This window comes from Microchirus variegatus (genome assembly GCF_963457635.1).
Source record: "Microchirus variegatus genome assembly, chromosome: 8".
Lineage (NCBI taxonomy): Eukaryota > Metazoa > Chordata > Actinopteri > Pleuronectiformes > Soleidae > Microchirus > Microchirus variegatus.
The window spans coordinates 5995528-6017397 of NC_139809.1; the positions used below are offsets into that span (position 1 = coordinate 5995528).

A 21870-nucleotide genomic window follows, 5' to 3' on the forward strand; every position below is an offset into this window, starting at 1 on the left:
GTGGGATAAACTGTGAGTTGACATTAACAGGTTAAAGGTGCCATATGTAAGAATGTGGCCAAAAATGGTGACTACATTCAAATTCAAAATACAGAGGTCTTTTAGGTTTCGTTTTCTGACGTAACTGGCAACCCGTGGTTGCTTGGCAGCTGAGACTCTACTGACTGCAATGATTGGTAGACAGTGGTTGGTGGCACCACATTAAAAAACATGATTTCGAAACATAAACAAGATTTGCAGTCTGCAAATGATTTTTTTTTAATGCAAATAATTTGGCTGTACTGTTGTTTTTGGTGAGTTCAGTATGTTATATGAATATTATTCCTGAGTCTCTGTGACATATTAGGAGGATTTTGTGGCCAGTTGCTTTAGATTTATTACATAATACACTTTTAATACTCATATACAAAGAACCAGTGTGGCAAAGAAGAGACTATGAAACAGTATTTCAGTGTTTTCTGTACAACAGACAGACAATGAAGCTGTTCATTAACCTGGCAGAAACAACATGCACTGTACTCAGCCAAGAACCATCCAAGAAGAGCTGTACACTAATGGGGTTTATGCACTCTCAGTCACAACAGGTGGCCTTTTAACATGCTGGGAGTCCTGAATTGTACGTTTTATTTACTTGGACTGAAATTAATACACAATCTAATTTCATACCCCACCCAGTAAATACAATAATGCACCATTAAACTGCCATGAACCTGTCAGTGTCAGTATATTTTCCCATGGTTGCCTGAATGCAGCAAAGCGCGGTGGCAAATAGCAGTCTGACTACGCTGTGATTGACAAACATCATCGACCAATCAGTGCCGCCGCTCTAACATTTCAAACCAACCACGACCATGATCACGTCACGAAGGGTATTATTATGGCCAATCACAGACGAGTGGGCGGGTTCTAATGTTGTTCGCGGCCGCGAATATGATATGAATGAATTTAGTGGCTAGATCTTAAGCTAGCGTCAGTAGCATCGCATTTATAAACTTGAGGTTATATACACAAGAACCCGTGGGACAATCAAGGCACAATGGGACCTGTTTAACGTGTGACCTCACTGGACTCTGTGCGCTCAGAATAAACAGGAAAACGTGTTGATCCAGAGGTAGCGTGCTAACAAAGTTAGCATGCATGGGAAGGAGTCGCTTGTGGTGGATGCAAAACTGAAGCTTTCAACAGAGTCAACCGATAATTCACCGAATCGAGAGGGTAAATCAAGCCCCGTTCGCTTACATCTGCGTTTGGCTTTGTAGTATATACGCTGTGCGATGTTATAAACATTAATAGCATTAGCTAAATGTTGTCTTAGCCTGTTACTGTTAGCTGTCACTCTGTTTACTAAAACTAATGATGCTAACACAAAACTCTAGTCTCGTTTCTCTCTGTTATTGTCTCTGATATTGTCTGGTATACAGCTAAACGTTCGTTATTCCAGTATTGAACATCAAGTCATCACGTCAGCTTCTTATTCTTCAATAATTTAATTTAATTCTAAATCCACTCAGTCAACATGCATCCAATTACACGTATGGCTATGTATAAGGATCAAAACATCCACTTATGTTATATGAAAACGGCAGGGAAAAGTAAACGGCATCATAAGCAGTATCTTTTTTGACATTGTAATATTATATTGGTGTGAATTAGCAAACTTGCAGACACGTCACACACTCCTACCTACCTGTTCTTACTACATAAGAAATGTCAACTAACACACAGTTGTTGTTTTTTTTTTTCTTTTAATAGTAATGATAATCAATTCTAGCAGACTGAGAGGAACTGAGAGGTGCATTGCTTCCATCCACAGTTCAAAGTTGTCAATCCTCATTCTTTCATCCTTATTCCCCAATTTTCCTGGATTCTTCCTCCCCCATTTACTCAACCTGATCCCCCATCCTGCCCTTCCTCCAGTCCCACCCTCAGCTGAGACATACTAAAGGGTACACATAAAAGGCACAAGGTTAATTTCACTGCCTTTTATTTATCTGGTGGCTTTTTAGGGCATTGGAGCGATCAATAATTGAGAACTTTCCCTGCTTGCCCTGAGTCTGTTTGTTGCCTCTCTGTAAACTGTACCAACTAAAACCGTTTTATTTCACACCCACAGGCTGAGGCAACAGTGACATGAACCCAAGCCACGATAACTCCATGAAGCCTAGTGGCAGCAGCAGTGGCAGCAGCAGCAGCAGCATTACTGAGCTGCTGGGTGCCCTGTGTGAATACAGCTTATCTGGAGTATCATGGAAGCGCAGAGCCCTGGGAGGAGTCTCAAGAGAAGGTGTCCGAAGAATTTTGAAGAAGCGTGCCTACGGTGCCCTACTGTCGAAACTATTTCAAGATGGCAACAAAGATTCACTCTCAGGATCATGCGCCACAACACGTACACCACCCAGAAACAAAGTCCTGATGATTTGTTTTGACTTGCGAGTCGCAGGGTGCAGAGAGGAAGCAGAGAGGTTGGAGGATGAGCTGGGGAGGCTTCCAGAGGGTGCGTCCTCTGGCCTGATGGAAGTAGACACAGTGCTTGAGCTCCTTGTGCTCCTAGCTGGTTCAGCACCTCCACCGCCTACTTCTTTCAGCCAGCACTACGCGAGACGAGAGCGGCCAGTGCTACGGCGACCTCGACCCTGGTCCTACCAGAGCAAGGAGTTGCAGAGACTAGAGGCCCGGTCATGGGGACTAGTGTGTGGGGAGGAATGGGGGACATTGGAGAGTTTGTATTGTACTCAAAGGTTGTTGGAAGTCCCTCCAGGCACAGGGCTGTTGGCCTTTGGGACTAAATTGGACACAGAAGAAAGATTTAACAAGGAGACAAGAATGTCACTGTTTGGAGCACTACAACATACTCGCACTTCTGATATAGACATAAGACTGGACCTGCCCCCTGTTCCCAGTAATATTGAAGTAACTGGACTGGCTATCAGGGTAGGACACAATGGCTTACTAATGTATCTAATTAATGTTAATTGTTAACTTGAACAAGGTTTAAACCCCACTTCCTTGCACTGTTCATCAATGATCATTAATCTTATTGGCTCTCCATGTAGGTCCCGCCATCTTTCGAGTCTGAAGATGAAGGTTTCCAGTCAGCCTCCAACCTGACCCCAGACTCGCAGTCAGAGTCCAGCCCCATTCCAGACTTGGACGTATGGGAGGCTGTCCGCACTTTTGAGCCACAAAGACGCCGCTGTTGGGAATCTGTTGGATGGTAATTTACTTGTGTTGTTTGTAAAGTTAAAAGGACCTTTATCACAAATGACTATATGATGGCTCTTCCTGGTTTCCAATAAGCCAGCAGGACTATTTCCCAGCAAGCTGTCAGCCAAAGATGCAGAGTTTTCCCTTAACTACAACTGAACAAGAGTAAAGGAGCGGGCTTTTATATTTTAACAGCAGTTGATGTTTCGTGCATATGGTCAATTATTTTCATTACTGGTCATCATTTTGATTAATGAATTTAATAAATAAACAAAAACAAGGATTTATCAGTAACCTCAATAGGGAAAAGTCAATAAAGGTTTATCACTCAATATTTTTGTATTGCTAAAACACTAAGGCAAATTGTGTGTAAAATATGTACAATTGTGACATTAAGCTTTAAAACTTTTACTGCAATCCTAACAGAAAAAAAAAGGTGGAGATAATGATAATTGGCCTGATTTTCTGAAAATAACTTAATCGATTTCATTATCGTCAACACTGAGTCTGGTTAATTTTAGCATGTTAACAACAGGCGGAGATTGGGGGTGAAAGTGTATCCGCTTGAGAGCAGCAGTGGACAATTATCACATGATGAGAGGAAACGACAAAGCAACAATAACAGTCGGTACAAACATTATATTAGTTCAATACTGACAATGTGTGTTAGAGTGAGGGAGACGGATCATCAGCAAACCTGGGCTGAAGTTCCACCGTGTTGCTTTTTTGTCTGGAGAATAGTATCCACACCGTGTCTGTAATGGTCTATATTGTCAATTTCCTCTCTCCTTTCAGTCGTCTATATTTTAATGCGTCTCCAATCCAGACCCTTGTTTTATTTTCACCCCCTGTGAAGATGTTTGTAAAGCCAGCTACCAAGGTCTGGTATCAGTCAGTATTTTGCTACTAGCTGTGTTTTTGTTTGGGGTAGTATTTCATTTTAACATTTTTCCTTAATTATATACATACACTACTGTTCAACAGTTTGGGGTCACCAAACAATTGTTTTGTGTTTTCCATTAAGACTCACTCTTTTAGTCATCGAAATAGTTGCAAAATGAATAGAAAATATAGTCGAGACATTGACGAGATTAGAAATAATGATTTTGCCCTTCAAACTTTGCTTTTGTCAAAGAACCAGCAAAACCGTTTTCAGCTGTGCTAACATAACTGCACAAGGGTTTTCAAGGGGTTTCTAATCATCCAATAACCTTCTATCGCAATTAGCAAACACAATGTACCATTAGAACACTGGAGTGATGGTTGCTGGAAATGGGCCTCTATACACCTATGTACCTGTTCCATTAAAAGCCAAACGTTTGCAGCTAGAATAGTCGTTTACCACATTAACAATGTATAGAGTGGATTTCTGGTTCATTTATTGTTATATTCATTTAAAAAAGTGATTTTCTTCAAAAATAGAGACATTTCTATGTGACCCCAAACTTTTGAATGGTAGTGTATATATGCATATGTATACGTGTGTGCTTATACTTTTTATTTTTTTCCCTTACATTATTGCCTTTAAGTGCAGAGCTCCACTTGTACTTGTGTTTTCAGTTCCCCTCTCTGGAGCAGAACTCTAACTGTCTCTCTGTTTCTACTACTAGCCCTCCAGGGAAAAGGGAGTCTCTCTACCTAACAGAGGGAGGCAGAGAAGCCTTTGACCAGCTCTATCGTCTGTGGGAGGGAGAGATGAGGGTAGTGAGCACTGGTACACCCTCTCCTATCCTCTCACTGCCCCTGGACTCTCAGACACAACTGGTATCTGATCTCCTCAATGTCCTCATCGGGGTGGCATCTACAACCTTCCCTCTTAATCAGGTACATTTTCATTTATTAGTCTCTGTCATATAATTAAAGGTCCCCTATTGTGCAAAATCAACTTTTTAATCATTTAGTACCACTAAGTACTTTAGTGCATGACACTAAGTACTTTAGAATAAAGCCCTTTGTTGTTGATCGTGTGTGTAAATGCCTATGCTGGAGGGACACCTTGAACGCACCAGTTATGTGCCTGCGGTTAGCGAGTGGCGTGTGTGAATCAGTGATATGAAGAGCATGCGTTTGAAAGCACTGCAGAAAGATGTAGATGTTGTCCTACATTTCTTCTCAACCAAAGGCTGCCTTTCTGTCGTGTTTCCACGTTCTCTCCTCGTGTTGTTGATCCACACACGTCAGTTGCAGCCGCAGTTACACTGGTGCGTTCAGGGTCTTTTTCTAGCATGGGTATTTACATATTCCCATGCTAGAAATATACACGCGCGGTGCGGCGTGTATATTTCGTGCAGTCGGAGACGACGCAGAGGCTCTTCAACAGGCTCTGCGTCGACGCAGCGTAACCTACGCAGAGCACTTTACGCAGAAGTATAAATTGGGCTTTAATCGTTTTTCTTCGATTTTAATGTTTTTATGATCGCGAGAAGCCAAAATCGTGGTCACGCTATGAATTAGGGTGTAACTCGGTAACAACGGGTAAACGGACATTACTATGGGGTATATGGAGCGGGGGTTGTGACGACGGTGCATGACAATAGGTGATAAGTGGCGACACTCCCCTGGAAGCAGTGGATGTGTGTTTACCTGGGTCTCATTCACATGTAAATGACCAGGCACAAAACCGAGCGTTCTGAAAAAGGCTGTTTTGGCAGAGTTATTGAACTGCTATTGTGCTTCATCCTTATGATATTTTGACTAAAGCATGACACAGACATGTTCATTAGGGCACCAGGACCTAGTTTAACTTGGGTTAATAGGGTATAATATAGGACCTTTAAATGAAACGTATGGTGCAATGGACGGGTGACCTTTCCCGGATTTACCCTGCATTTCGTCCCATGTCAGCTGGGATTGGCACCAGCGACCCTCATGTGGAGGATAAAACAGTAGACGGTGAATGAATGAATTAATTCATCAGTTAAACAGATTTGGCGTTATAGGACTGCGACAGACTGAAGTTAAACATATGAGAAGTTATAAAAGCACTGTGGCCGTATATATTTACCTAAAAACAGAGAGATTCAAGCAGAGAAAATGAATGGAAACTTTTGTGATACGACAAAACTCGGCCATTTTATAAAAGGATATTGCTTTGTAACAATAAAAAAACATTACAAAAAAATGTGACTGTGTCAAGCATATTCTTGAGTCAGTCTCTTGGTATAATCCATTAAACGATGGAGAAATAAAAAATTTTGCTCGCCACAAAACCGCTAGAGAGCTTTTCTGTTACTTTATTGTTTCCCATTAAGTTTTTATATTTCCAGATGACTCTAGTTAGTTTTTATAACATAAAATGAATCAGAATTCCCTTGTTTACTCCCTCAACCTTTTATGTTGTTGCTCTTGTAGACTCTTCAACATGTAGGCGAGGGCAGAACAGGGACACAGTATTAGGAACACCTTTACAGTATGTTGTTATCTAATTAAAAAGTCCAAACTTTGTTCGGATGGTGCAGCAAGTGTTTATTAAAGTCAAAGGTAATCCTTGAGGCTGTGGTTTGTGGTGGTTCTTAATACTGTCTGTGTTGAGGTTGTCCTCCCTGAAGGTCCTGTTGAGGACATTTTCAATCCAGGTCTAATAAAAGAACAATGGAAAGGACAAAATAACAAACACCTGATTATGTAATACAGTCTGATATAAGATCATGTCTTCAGAAATCCCCATGGAGGTCACACTTGAACTTCAACTTCAACAAAGAAATTTAATTATATGAGCTTTACAGAGACGGTCTTTTCTGCAAGGCTATTTTATTGGATGTTATTGAACAGCACTGTTGTTTGCTATATTTTGCTCACCTTCTCCTTCCCAGAGTGTTCAGTTTGATGTCAGACCCGGCGTGTGTGTGTCGGGAGCGTCTACGGAGAGCGTTTCTCGTCTCTTAGGGGAGCTGGTCCAGTACGGCACCTATTACTTGAGACTTAGCCGCTTCTCTCAGAAGACTGCTGACAAGAAGGGCCTCGTCTTCCAGGTATGTTTGTATCATCGTCAACATCATTATTAATACCGCTGAGCCACCTTCCTCATTTACCTGCATTCTGCATGAAGCAGTGATTAATATGTTTGGGAACATCAGTTCACAAGACTGATTTGATTTTTTTTTGCAAACACAAATATACAAAATATTTGCTTGCATATAAACAACTTCTAATGATTTTTGATCCTGAAAATAAAGCTGAAATACACAAGGGTCAATGCAGTGGTATGTGGTCCACAGTATCCAACCCCCTGAAGCACATAGGAGAGGGTCAGAATTTTTCAAGTCGGCCCATATGCACAACAATACAAATTCACTTACTGAAAGGTGCATTATGTAATACATCTAAAGCAACCGGCCATAAAATCCTCCTAATATGTCACAGCGACTCAGGAATAATGTTCATATAACAAACTGAACTCGCCTACAATAACAGTACAGCTAAGATATTCACATTAAAAAATATATTTTGCGCAAATCATGTTTTGGCATGTGGTGCCACCTACCACCGTCTACCAATCATTGCAGTCAGTAGAGTCTCAGCTGCAGAGCAACCACGGGTTGCCAGTTAAGTCTGAGCTACAATGGCGGAGGAAACGAAACCTAAAAGACCTCGGTATTTTGAATTTGAACGTAGTAACCGCTTTTGGCCACATTCTTGCATATGGCGCATTTTAATATTGATGATTTGAAAATGACAAGAATTCGACCATGTTGGCCTTTGGTAGTATGAGCAAAATAAATCGAGTGGTACTCTGTAAGCAGGGTTTACTTTAGGTTTCGAATTTCCTTCAGTTTCCTTCATTTCCCTGTGACCAACTCTGTTTAAAGGACCTACAAGGACTTTGGAACCTCAGTAAGAGGGTATTGCACCAGGGCCATCGTTTACTGGAAGCCAAAACTGTTACTCATGAGGCATCATCCTGATTATTTTTCAAATCGTACTTCAAAAATACTAAAAGAAAATGCAGTGCAGTATCAATATTATTGCAAGGTGATCTGAACATTCCTGATGTGTCACATCCACAGAGATGATGAAACTGAAACGACAAAATCTGTGTTTGTTTCAAAGGCTTTTACAGGAGGTCTGAGGAAGTACTTGCATTACTACAGAGCCTGTGTTCTCAGCACTTCGCCCACCCTCAGCCTGTTGACTATCAGCTTTCTCTTTCGGAAAGTCGGCCGCCAACTCAGGTGAGGTGACATTCTTATTTTGTGTAATTGAACCTCTACCTCATGCAGTCGAATAAGCTGTCGCGTCCTGGCGGACGACCTTGATGCAATTCAAATCTCGGATTTCTTTTAATCTAAGGTATCTGTCAGAGCTCTGCTGTGTGGACGGGCATTCGGGTGCAGGCCAGGCTACCTTCCCTGTGGTGAGTGCTCTTTTATCTGCAAACCGCAATACGTCATCCATCATGGCAGTGTTTTAACTTATCAGATGGGATGTCAGCTCAGTGCCATATGGCTCTCCTCAGGGTGTTAAACTGATGTCCTACCTGTACAACGAAGCACAGAATAACTGCAGCAACGAGAACTATCCGGTCCTTCTGTCACTGCTGAAGAGCAGCTGTGAACCTTATACAAGGTCAGTCGGTATTCTTTTCACAGCCTTTTTTTTTTTTTTTTTTTAAATGACACGTATAATCCAATTATGACCTTAACCAATAATATTACAAGTATATTACAAGACTTCAAGATAGTTCTAGTTCCTGAACCAAATTTGGAATCAGCCGGTGCCTTCAGACTAAAAATAAATTGACTCAGAACCTGAGATTTCCAGCAGTAACCAATCATAATTTGTTTTTTTCCTTGTGAACTGTTGAGTCATCAGTGGGTTTATCAGTGTGAGCTGTAGAGGAGAGGAAGACAGTTGGGGAATGATTTTTGCTATGCCGTTTTTTGAAGGGATGCTGAACTTATCTCTTTGTTTTTTTATGACAAAAAATAAACTGAATTGACTACAAAAAGGGAAGATGTCCTAAAAACATGTATTTTATTTTATGAGCAAAATCCCTTAAAGCTATATTTATTGCCAAGCATTATGGCAAAAGGTCAGTGGCTCTTATTTTGCAAGCCAGGTTGAAAAGAAGTGCTGCTATTTAAGACTGGCTGAGTGAAAATAAAGTCTGGTTCATGCTGGGAGCCTTTGCGCCTCTTTTTTTTTGCAGTGCAAAATAACTGCACATAACTGCTCAGTCGAACTCCTAAAACGAAAGCTAGCATAAAGAATGTGTATTTTGTTTTCCAAGAACTAGTGCAGTGCCCGTGGGAAGTGTAAATGTGCTGGATGGTGTGCGTACCTCATGAAAAGTATGTGTTTTATGGAGTTGCAGACGTTAGCATGCTAAGCGGAGATTTAGCTTTAGACGTAGTTGTCTTAGCATGCTAAGCAGAGATGAATTCAAAAAGCTGTAACCATTGAGCTATTTGGACTAATGAAAACTGTCGGGCGCGTCAATACATTAAAAATTAAAATTGCTCCAAAAAAACGTGAAAATCAAGGATACATACCGGCATAGGGCCATGCTCAACCCATATCTAGAATCGTAGGGCGATCTGACTAACAGTCAGCGAGATATGCCCGTCACAGACACAACTTGCTTTATAGATGGATAGATAGATAGATCTCTACTAAAATACACATGCACCGTGTCTGATTGTTTTCACTGTGCATCACTCAGGTTTGTATCTGACTGGGTGTACAACGGCATTTTCCGGGATGTTTATGGAGAATTCATAATCCAGGTCAATGAGGAGTACCTCAGTTTCAGAGGTGAGATGATGACACACATGCACACGCACACATACACACACACACACACACTGCTGTATTAGTACTTTGGCCTCAGTCAGCAGGTTCTGAAAATGAAAAGTGTAGCAGACGGATTGTCTAGCAGAAAAAAAAGGACAGATTTTATTATGGACATAATTGCCTAGTTGGATGTGTTTCTATAGAGGATATCATGAAGTGGATGATAATCAGTGGGAAACAGAATCAGCTACCACAGCTGTGCTTGACCACAGACATCTCTGCTTAGTAAGCCACAGGGACACAACACAAATGTATACTCCTCAGTTGGTACATCAAGCTGGATAAAACAACACGTTTCACTTTGTACATGTTTAAAAAAACAACAACAAAAAAAAAACTTTTCTTCACTTTTTACTGACCTCCACAATACTTAATTGGTTGCATTATTATTATTAGTAGTTTTCTTTCTTTTGTCCAATTAAAGGCTTGACCTCTCAAACAGTGTAAAAATACAGAGGGATGCAGGCCCAGCTGCACTTTACAGGAACTGTCTGATTTTCTGTCCTTGTTGGTCACACTGTGCCTGAATGTCATGTTTGCCTTCATGTGAATTTACTGACACAAACACATTCCTTTGTTGGAAGTAGTGTTATAGTAATTATTTTCTTATTATTACTTATACAGATTATTATTCTTTTCAGTCTCTAAAAACATCAGGAAAACAAACCTGAGAAATGACTACAGTAGAAAAGCCTAGAAATTCTCACACCTATGATCGTGGAACCTTCAGTGTTTTCACAATGCTTTGATGATATCGATTTGATGATATCGATTTATTTATGGGAATAATGTTTTTGCCATGTTCTCATTTTGTACTACAGTACACCGAGGCGTAGAGTATCGTTCAGACAAAACAGTAGTTAACAGCATTGTTCACAAATGGATTAATTTGCTTTTGTGTTGTTTTCGTACAGATTTGTTGTCGCCATATTACCTACCGTGTAATTGCTTTCGTTTTCATAACATTACTCAATAAAAATGATTTCCTATGAATCATCATAGCATGTCCAAATACTGTATGTCATGCAACACCCCCCTCAAGGTCAGAGCGTCACCTCGGCTTTGTCTGTCTAAGAGGTTCATTTGCTCGTCGGTTACACCTCATCAACTCCTGCAGTGAACCTTTGCACCTTTCTTGTGCTTGCGCTTTGGAGGACACACAAATGTCATTGTTCTGCTCGATGTCCGTCGGTCGGGGGAAGCAATTAGCGACTAAGCTTTCTTGGCAAGCCGCGGGCTTTCTGTAAAGAGCTCTGGAAGCTCGAAGCATTCATGTTCTCTTACACTTTTTACTTAGGATCACTGAGCTAAGCACTAACAATTTCAAAGTGTTAATTCAAGCAGCTAGAGTTTTGCCATGCCCTGTAAGTCATACTAATAATGAAAAGTTTTAGGCCCAGCACAGGTTGGGCCTTGGTGTTACTCTGCTACGTTTTTGTACTTAAGCTGTGAGACATTTGTACCATTATCAGAGACATCATGGGTCGCTGAAATGTTTTTTTTTTGGGGGGGGGGGGTTAATCCTGAGAAATGAGTGTAATGGGCATCTTTATGTGTCTGCAGACAAACACTTCTGGGCTCAAGGCTACACTCTGATCTCAAAGGATGTGGAGGATTGTGTTCCGATCTTCCTGAAACACATCGCTAACGACGTGTATGTCTGTGGAAAGACCATCAACCTGCTGAAAATCTGCTGCCCACAGGTTTGTTGTGTAAATGTTTGATTTATTTATTCAGTTGATTGTAATGGATGTTTTATTTATACAAACCAAAGATCTGATAATGTGGTAATATGGTCCATTCAGACATTATTTTAATAATAAAAGTTGCATACAAATGCACTGTTTTACAACAATTTTATTTTCATTGTCACAATTACCTTTATTTACATTTTTTTTTTTTTTTTTATAATAAAAAAAACCCACACCATTTTTATTGAGACCAAGGTACAGAAAGACAGTTACAAAGATAATACTTTTTGGAATACATTAATAAAAGTTATGATATTGATAAGAAAAGATATCATTCAGCAGGTATGAATAATTAAAAAAAGGGAAAAAGAAAGTGGAGGAAATTTACAATTATCATTTTTAAATGGGAATGTAACTAAATCTAAGCCATACGAATGGTTGAACGAATGGTTAAAAACATCACATCTGAAGTCACATAACAGTAACCTAAAGTAATAACAGGTATATACTATATACAGGCACATACAATAACAGTTGTAGGCACACCTTAATAAATATTGTATTTTAATACGATAAATGCACTGTTTTACAACAATTTTGCAGGTGGCGAATGCTTGTTTTTCTCTGTCACTGCTGTGATGCTCGACTCTAGGTTTCAGAGCACCACTCCCTACCACCTGAGCTAATGGGGACGACACATGACTAGAAAAATGGCAGGGCCGATTTTCCGTCCCTGGCCATAAATAATACATTATAAAACCAGATTAAATAAAATAAAATCCGATCATGGCCTCTGGGCCGGACTTCGGACTTTCGTGATATAAACTGTCTGTCCTTAAGATCCCCCCCTCCCCATTAAGTATTATTGAATGTGCTGTATTGGCTGAGTAATGCCCAGATTGACTCTGACATCAGCAAATTCCGCATCCTACTCCACAAATGATTAACCTCCCACAACAATGATTCTGCCTATTTGGAAATCCATACTGCCTGCAAGAGGTGGAGCACATGATCAATACTGTCATATAGGCAGATGGCCTCCTGAAAATATTACCAGTGTACTATCATCATCATAAGTATTTTGATAGAGTGGCTTGTTAAGTTCAGGCAGAGTGGTTTCATCATTTATTGCATACATTTGAAATGTTCTGCTTGTTTGTCAACGTGGATCCTCTCTAGTTTAACTTGTGCTTGTGTAAAACGTGTTATTAATGTTGCCACCTTGCTGAGGTGAGGTTGAAATAGCAAATCAGTCTATTGACAGAGAAATGATCTGCAGCTATTTAAATAATTGAATAAGTAAGTCAGTAGTTTGTCATATAAAATATTCACAGTTCATTACTTCCACCTCAAAACATATGAATATTTGATACTTTTCTCAGTTTTATTTCAGTGTAAACTGGTAATATTCAGTGGTGGACTGTTGGTCACTTGCAGATACCACTTTGGAATTTTCAATTTTTATTTGGGCCCAAGCACTGGCGGGTTTGAAGGTCCGACTGTACCAATGCTTTTTTTCCTCATCTTTTTCTTTTCATTTACTTTTTCATTGCACTTTTGAGGACCTTGCAATGCACAAAAACTTGCCACACATGGCGTGCACATCTGACTGGGTCTTGGGGTGATGTGCTGAATTTTGCAGGGATTATCGTTAAAAACACATGTTGTGTTCCCACTAGCCATGCAGCAGGCTTCTACCCAGACATATGCCACTCTCACCTTTCTTTAATCTGTATGCAGGTTACCATTGCAACCATGGTGGTGGGCAAAACTATGTTAGCAGGTCTCGTTCAGTGCTGCTTGCAGCCCTAATTAAAGTTTTATTTACCAGATGGAAAATGACCAATTATTTTCTATATTTTTGTGTTTTATTGACAAAATTATGTTATCATTATGATACTATATATATAAAATTACACTGTCATGTCATGTGTCAAATGAGAAAATATAAATATTTTAGAAAATATTTTGAAATTAAAAAAAAAAGTTGTTGTAACAAACTGAATTCACCCATTTATACCCAAATTTGAGACGACTCAATGGAGATTTCCTTCTTCTTAAGCATTAATATTCAACCACTAAAAGTAATTCACTGTTCAGGAATGCAGGAAAGTAAATAACTATAATTTATTAATCATACCTTTTTTTGTTAATCGGTAAAACGGCAAATAAATTGAACATCACCTTGAGGCGCTTTAGGATGTAAGGTGGAAATGTTACAATATCGTAGAGACCCAACAGTTCCCAAAATGAGCACTTGACAACAATGGAGAGAAAAGAAAACTTTTTTTTTTAACAAGAAATAACCTCCAACACACTATACCTGGGGTGGGCAACCGTCTGTCTTGTCTGTATGAATTGAAAGGAGTGAAATTGAAGAGAAGGAAACGCAGGGGGTGGGGTGATACGGAACAATGGTGTACACCATTGAATTTAAGCTCTGTCAGACTGCTTGCTATAATGACAATAACTGCTATTATGTCTACATTTTGAAATGGTGTTCAACGGTTAGTTTGAACAGTAAAGGAAATATTCAGTGCATCGGTGAGCAGCAGTCCAGACCTATAACGGCACATCTAACAGAAGAGAACAAGTAGGCGTTGGAATGGGAGACATACTATACTGTCGCACTTTATTTTCTGTCACTGCTTGTGCTGTCGCAAGGTTAGGCTTTCAGACTCTGACTAAAACGTCCTGGTGTTAAGGAATTACAGAAGACGGTCGTTCATCATCATTGCCTGTATGATGATGTCATTCCTGTTGCCCTCTAAATATTGGAAGTGAATCATCTCAAGTCACCCTGTGATGACAAATACCCAAAGCCTTGACAATATAATATTGTGTATTAATGAGCCGTCATTTGATACACTGGCAGTAAACGTATCACCTGTTTTTTAAGACTTTACTTCCCTGACCTGAATCGCAGGGCACACGTTCCCCCGAATAATTGCCATTCTGTAACTACACCTGCGTTTCTTTGGATGCCAATTTGAGAACTGCAGGATGCCTGCAAATAGACATGAAATCCAGACAGGATTTATCACTTCAGTCTTCTCTTAAGGTGGTGAAGCATTGTTTGATTTAGGTCCAGTGATTTGCCTGGCCAGTCTGAAATCTTACATGTTTTTTCCCCTGACTAAGCCCTTTGTTGTGTTGGCAGGGAGTTTTGGTTCATTGTCTTGCTGCATGATGAGGTTCCTCTTGGTTGGACACAATTGTATATATAAAAAACATATAATTGTGAGCCTGTTCCAAAAGCAGTCATGCAAGCCCAATGCCATGACACCACCTCCGCCCTGATCCACATACGAGCTTTTAACGGAATGTTCTGGATCATGAGCTGATTTTGAGGTTGATTTTTTTATAGATGCACTACTCCACTAAACTTTCTGATATTTTACACCTGGCCTATCTGGCCTGTGGATGAGTGGCTTTTATCTTGTACTATGGCCATGGTCTTTCTTTTGTCGTTGTTCTTCCCGACAATGGATTGTTGGTACCTTGAACTTAACCTTGTGGAGGTTGCTGTTGGGTGTTCTCGCCACAGCTTTGACGGTATTTCAGTAATTTACCACTTTCCCTAGGTGACTTGTTGATGCTCTGTTGCTTGGTGCATCAGTAGTTTTTTCTTTTCACAGTATTCCAAATTTGTATTGGCAGTGGCCAGAGTTTGTCCAAGGACTCTGATCAATTTTTGCTCTTTTCTTTGCTACAGAATGGCTAGTTTTTTCTCCCTCAGGAATGAAACAACATATGCAGTCGCAAGCCGTGAAACCCAAGGCTAAGACCAAGTGTTGACATTCAGATATATTTAATGATAACGGTTGATCTAAAAGGCAACACCTGAGCAACAATAAACACAGTTACATTATAGTTGATCTATAGTTGATTACTTCTCTGCAAGATAATCACTTGTGTTGCAGATCAATCCACTTAATGGAGTTGTTCTTTCACAGACTAAACCTTTGGTTGCTCCTGGCAAGGGAGGTTTTACTTCTTAACATTTCAAAGGTTCACTTTTTTTTTTTACTATTCCTGGAGAACAATCCATAACAAAGTTCACATACTTTTCCTTCCTGTGTAAATGAGTGAGTCTCTTACGCGGTACTAACGTTCTGTTAACATTGTTGTCCACAGCATTACATCTGCTGGTCAGAGCTGCCAGTGCCTCGCATTGCTGTCACCTTCTCCTTTCATGAGGTCGAGGTGATTGAGAGGGAGTGTGCGGTGTACCGCGGCCGCATGGAGAGGATTGCCAAGCATAGTGCCATCAGCAGGGAGGAGAAGGTACTGAGACACATTTAATCTGTCATTTTTTGTGTTATATTTTATTCGTACAATGCCCAGAGGAAGTATATAGTGGGAGCTGAAGAAGATTTTTCAGTTATGGTAACGTAACATAATTTTGCCACTGGCATGGCTGACAGTGACAAAACAGCTAGCTAAGCTAATGCTAATCGAAAATGAAAACATTTGCGTTGCCTAATAAGGTTGCACAGTGTTTGTATTATGTTAGCCCTACGCTAATGCTAATCGTAGCCTCACTAGCTTACCTTTGGAAACGGGTTAGCCAAGTTAGCCGCAAAGTATTAGCATGCTAATCAAAAATAAATATGTGCTTGCGTATTAGTGTATGGACACTGACTTCGTCGTTTCAGTATAACACACCATGTTCTGCGTTGAACCGTGTGAAAATGTCTCACCCACCGTGAGGACAGCCTCTTCACTTCCACCTCCCCGCTCCAGACATCGCAGCTACAGCTGATGAGCTGCCTGCCTGGTGTAGCGTGATAAATCAGCAAAAGTTCCGCATGATAAATCAGCGAAAATTTATTAATTAATGAAAATCAAGGGTGCACACCATCGGGCCATGCGCAACCCATATCCAAAGTCTTAAGGCGATCTGACTAACGGTCAGCGAGATATGACAGACAGATTGACAGGCAGGCAGACAGGCAGGCAGACAGGCAGACACACAGACACAACTTGCTTTATAGATGGATTCTCTGAAGCCAGAGTTTTCTTTAATAGTGTTGCTCCTCTTCGGTTGTCAAGAGCTTTCATAAAATGTATGTAAAGACATCAGAATTTGTATCATAAGCTGGCAATGTTGGTACAAATGGCAATCAACATGGTGTATTACCTTAACAAAGACGTGAGTTTATCTTTGCTAGCTGACTTCTAGAAATCAAGGGAGAACTTGCACTTGAGGCGAGGAAGGCAATCCTGCAGTACGACAAGTCATTACACGTGTATTGTCATTTGAGATAGAAAGCGAGAGGAGTTCCGTTTTCTTTTACATACCAAGATTCATGATTGTGACATTATCCCTCAAGCACTGAGCATTTCAGCAGCGAGTCATTAAAATGATTCAGCTGAAGTCTGGGGCTTGCACGCTGCATGATTTAGTGTCACTGCTTGGTTTGTATGGCCTGTATCGTGTCGCTGCTCACCGTGCAGACTGGCAAATTTGAGGAGGGAGAGGTGAGCCACGGGGCAGGTAGATATATCTTTGGTAATGATGATTTCTTGTCTGTCTATTATTAGGCCCTGCGCACAGACCAGGCACGCCAAGAGCTGATCAATCAGGTCAGAGAGTCAGAAGCCAAAACTCTGGAAAGCATCCGTGGTTAGTGTTATTCTCACACACACACACACACACACAACATACACACTGCATGTATAATGTTCATGTGTAAATGCACTCAGCCCACGCTACAGAGGACGTCTTAAACAGATGTTGTGCAATCCACATTCACTTGCTGACTCTTAACCCTGAGAGTTTTCTACAGCTCCATAATTTCTCTAGGGAAGTCAAAAGTGATGCACAGGCTGCTTTGAACAGCTTCCAGTACAACTTAATCCCATCATTGCTCATATACTGTTTGAGAATCTTTTCACCTCATCAAAAAGACGTGTAGCAAAGAATGAATGAGTCTACCAGCACACATTAAAATGTGTTCATACAATGTCATTAAATACCTTGTTTTTCAAAGTAATTATTCATCTTCTCTCAAAACTATGCCATCTTTGTGTCTTGAAAAAGTCCCTGAGAAGTGGGTAAGAGATGCTCACTCTCTCCTCTCATGTAGGTCGGCAGGTGTCACAACGTCTGGCTGAAGAGGCCAAGAAGAGGGAGCGTTTGGGGGAGCTGAAGCAGCACCTGGAACAGGAGCAAGAGGTATGAGAGTGCGATTTAAAGGTCCCATTTTATGCAAAATCAACTTTTTAATAATTATAATACATATATTTGGGAATCTGGAGGCCCTACCAGTCACCAAAGTGTGAAAAAAGATGACTCAGTCTAAGATTAAGCATGCGATGTTGACTTCCGCGCTCACAAGATGCTAAATTCCTGGAATTGTTGTCCCGCGGAGCTCCGCTTTGTTCGTAAAACACGCGAGAGTGCTGGTGAGGGCAGTGGTATTTGAAAACCCGAAGTCCGGGAAAAGTTCTATTCTTGGCTCCACAGTGCAGGACAGAGTTCTACACAAACTTCCAGCCTCAGAGGATTTATCTGACATGATACATGTTATATATGGCAGCAATGTGCCTGCTAGAGCCTGCAAATGATCACTTTTTCCAATTGCTAACTGCTGTTAGCTCCTCTGTGGCTGATGTCATTTCCTGTCCCTTAAGTATCGTTTAATTTTTTTTAAGGTGGACCAAAAGAGATACTACTAAACAGAGCGTTCTGAACAGGGCTGTTTTGGCAGGGTGATTGAACTGCTGGTGTGCTTCATTCTTATGGTATTTTAACCAAAGCATGTCTCACACATGTTCATTAGGACACCAGGGAACTAGGTTAACTTTGAGAAATAGGATATAATATGGGACCTTTAAAACTAACAATGTCTTTACAAGAGAAATGCTTGGGCGCAAGATGATGGAGGAATATGGTGAGCATGTTATAAGCGAGAAATAAAAGATGTGATAGATGGATAGAGAGAATTTTAAAAGTTACGAGATCCCAAATCAATATCACTTAAAAGAACAATCAATATCTGTTAAATCAGACATTTGAGGAGAAGAAAATGACTTGAATGCATCTTTGGATTCATACATTTGAGCTACAGCCTATGGCCTTGATTTAGACGGGGAAAGCAATAATGCAATTTCTTTGTGTTTGTGTTTGGCTTTAGTGGAGAAATACAGCCAAGAAGAAGCAGGAGGATGATGACTTCAGCTTTGCCAGAGAGCTGAGGGACCGCGAAAAGAGACTGCAAGCTCTGGAGGAGCAGCTGGAGCAGAGAGCCAGGTCTGGCTGCATTTATAGCCCCTACTAGAGATATTAGTGTTTTATTGAATATTGATTAAAATCTGTTAAGGTTTAATTTGATCTTGAATATATGAACTATCTTCAAACACGTTGGGGATATCATTTCTATCTTTATGGGATATTGTAGTGGCAGGACCTGTCCCAGATTTCTCGACTGTCGGGATTAACTGTGATACTGTGCAGCATGAGCAAAAGTTAATGTGGAGCTTTCCTCTCCGTGGCTTACAGCTGCCATTTAGGATTCAGTGTGTCAGAGATGAATTTACCAAAGCTAAAGTAAACTGTCATCTACATCCTTTCATACCACCAGTTAAATCTTCACAAGTATTAAGATTTGTCAAGATTCTGTAAATATATACTTGATTTATTTGTGGTGTGTGCCATGAAACATTCCACACCGGCGGCAAATATTTATGACAGATCTTTTCTAATAAACCACATTTTTATTTATTTGGGTCACAGTTGAATTTGAAAGATATTAACATTATTTTTCGCTGTCTGTTGGTCTGATAAATAATTAATTTATCATATTAGCTTTAGTCAAAATGATCAGAATTCATCACTTTATAGAAGCTGAGACTAGATTTATTTGATTATATGCCGTAAATAATATTAAAGGTTTTGCAGTAAATAGGGCTGAAAAAATACTCGATTGGTCGATTATTAACCAACTACCATGTTAATATTCAACTATTTTGATTTAAAAAAATTGGTTTAATTTATATCTATATCAAATCTATGTATTTTTTTATTTATGTATGAGTCAAATTAATGCAGTTTTGATCAAATATGGCCGCATAGTGCAACCCACAGTAGTCGTGTGTTTTAATTCAAACTCGAAACCTTAAAAACCAGTTCAAGGTCAAAATATACAGCCTAGAAGTGCACTAGACATATAACAAAGAAATCATTAAAAGTGAATAATTTTTGATTTTTGGACAAAACAAGACATTTGAGAATATCATGCTTTCCATGTTTGAGAAACACTGATCAACATTTTACAACATTTTCCCAGATTACTCGATTCATCGAGAAAATAATCGCCAGATTACTCGAGTCTGAAAATAATCGTTAGTTGCAGCCCTAGAAGTAAATGACAGATATTACGTAAAAACCTTGGAGCACATATTCACACACAGACATATGGCAACCCAATATGTTTGAATGCTTCATAAGTTCATGCAGGCGAGTTCAGGTGTGAAACACACTGATTGATGGATGACTTTCAAACACGTGTTTCATGTTTGAAGATAATCATGTTCATGTATATGAATAGAAATAACCTTTATGTTGTCCGTATCGGAGTACTTATGTGTGTCCTATTTCCATGTGCAAGAACCTTTTTTCAAGACGCATTCACTGCGAGGTTGTACTGATTAAGTGCTAAATTATTTACAATAAATTGTGTTTCTATTCTCATATCAAATTGCAGGAAGGAGCTGATTGCGCAGTACAGTCGTCTGTCAGACGAGGCTGCCCGCAGAGAGAGACGGGCCTTGTGGAGGGTGCAGCGAATGAGACTTGATGAAGCTCGTGTTCAGTTCTTAAATAATGACAGCCAGCACATACAGGTTTGTTATAAATGATCACAGAACAGAATAGGACTTGGTTAAAAAACAGATAAATTTTCATTTGAAAGGAACAATATCGATTCATAAAATCCTTAGAACAATCTGTATATGTCATTTTTCTGTATCCTAAACACAAATCTCACAAGATTTGTCCATGATGGTCTCAACGTGACTGCAATAGTCCACAGTGTTGTTAATTACTTTGTCATCTCTGGTGTAGAATCAGAAATACTTCCACATGTAGCTTTTCAGATGCTTTGGTGTTGTGATTATCTGCTCAGGAGGACAGTGTATTGAGTTTGTGTCCTCCACTGTCACTGCAAAACAACATAACATCACTGCTTTTTTCTGATGGGCAGGCAAAGAGGGCATGGGAGCAGGCAATGTTGCTCTCATAGTGCTCTCTGCTGGACCTCATGGGAATTACTTCAAACTGTTTGCTGCACTTCTAGGCTGTATATTTTGACCTTGAACAGGTTTTTAGGGTTTCCAAGCATGAATTATCACACACGGGTACTGTAGAGTTGCACTATCTGGTCATATTTTATTTTATTTTTAAGAAACTATAGTTATGTGAGTCATTTATATATATATTTATATATATATATATATATTACGGAAGCGTATTGCATTCACTTGAAAAAAAAAAATCCTGTTTTTCTCACTAATTAATTATATATTTATTTATTTATATATATATATATATCTTTTCGTTTAATAAACAGACCGCTCCAGTTCGACTGTAGGCGCGCTAACAGCGCTACATGAGCTTATGCAGCTAACGGAGCTAACTGGTAAATGGTGCGCGGACTCCGGTGTCGCGGCATGTAAACATGGCGTCATGCCCGTCTTTTTCTGGTCAGTCGTCATAGAAACGCGCCATGTGTTAACCTAGTGCCCAGAACTAATATTTGATATAGATTTGTGAATATCTTTCATTACCAATCAAAACGTTTATGGAAACAGAATCTCTAAATCAATTGAAATTAAATCGAACTGCATCAAAAATCTAATAAAATTGGGACCTTGTGAATCGGAATCAAATCAATGCAGGAAATTGGTAGCGATAACGATAGAGGAAGAGGTTATTTTGACAAGAGACAATGTATTATGTAAGGTACATAAGTTAAACTCAAGTTATTGTGATTTCTCTCTAGGCACTACTAGAGAAATATCCATTAGGTCAGGTGAGACCTCCTGTGGAAGTGCTGCCACATGTACCCTCATCACAACAGACTGCGCCACAACCAGCACAGGTAAAACAACACTTTGGTTCTTGAACGTTTTATACTCTTCTGAGGTGCATTTTACACACACGCTCAACTCCTCCATT

At 39.9% G+C, this 21870-nt stretch overlaps 1 protein-coding gene across 1 annotated transcript in view; it reads left to right on the forward strand.

The window, feature by feature from the left end:
* Positions 1–2130: 2130 nt before the first annotated feature.
* The window catches only part of tubgcp6 (tubulin gamma complex component 6), a gene marked incomplete at both ends in the record, with an annotated part of 30822 nt that continues 11082 nt past the window's right edge, over positions 2131–21870 (forward strand). The window contains 15 exons of the mRNA XM_083893716.1: positions 2131–2931; positions 3054–3214; positions 4815–5028; positions 7017–7175; positions 8254–8375; positions 8494–8557; positions 8660–8769; positions 9866–9957; positions 11560–11699; positions 15825–15974; positions 17235–17316; positions 17780–17868; positions 18830–18945; positions 20399–20537; positions 21695–21793. Of these exons, the coding sequence (XP_083749842.1) occupies positions 2131–2931; positions 3054–3214; positions 4815–5028; positions 7017–7175; positions 8254–8375; positions 8494–8557; positions 8660–8769; positions 9866–9957; positions 11560–11699; positions 15825–15974; positions 17235–17316; positions 17780–17868; positions 18830–18945; positions 20399–20537; positions 21695–21793 (2538 nt within the window). The remainder of the gene's footprint in view (positions 2932–3053; positions 3215–4814; positions 5029–7016; positions 7176–8253; positions 8376–8493; positions 8558–8659; positions 8770–9865; positions 9958–11559; positions 11700–15824; positions 15975–17234; positions 17317–17779; positions 17869–18829; positions 18946–20398; positions 20538–21694; positions 21794–21870) is intronic.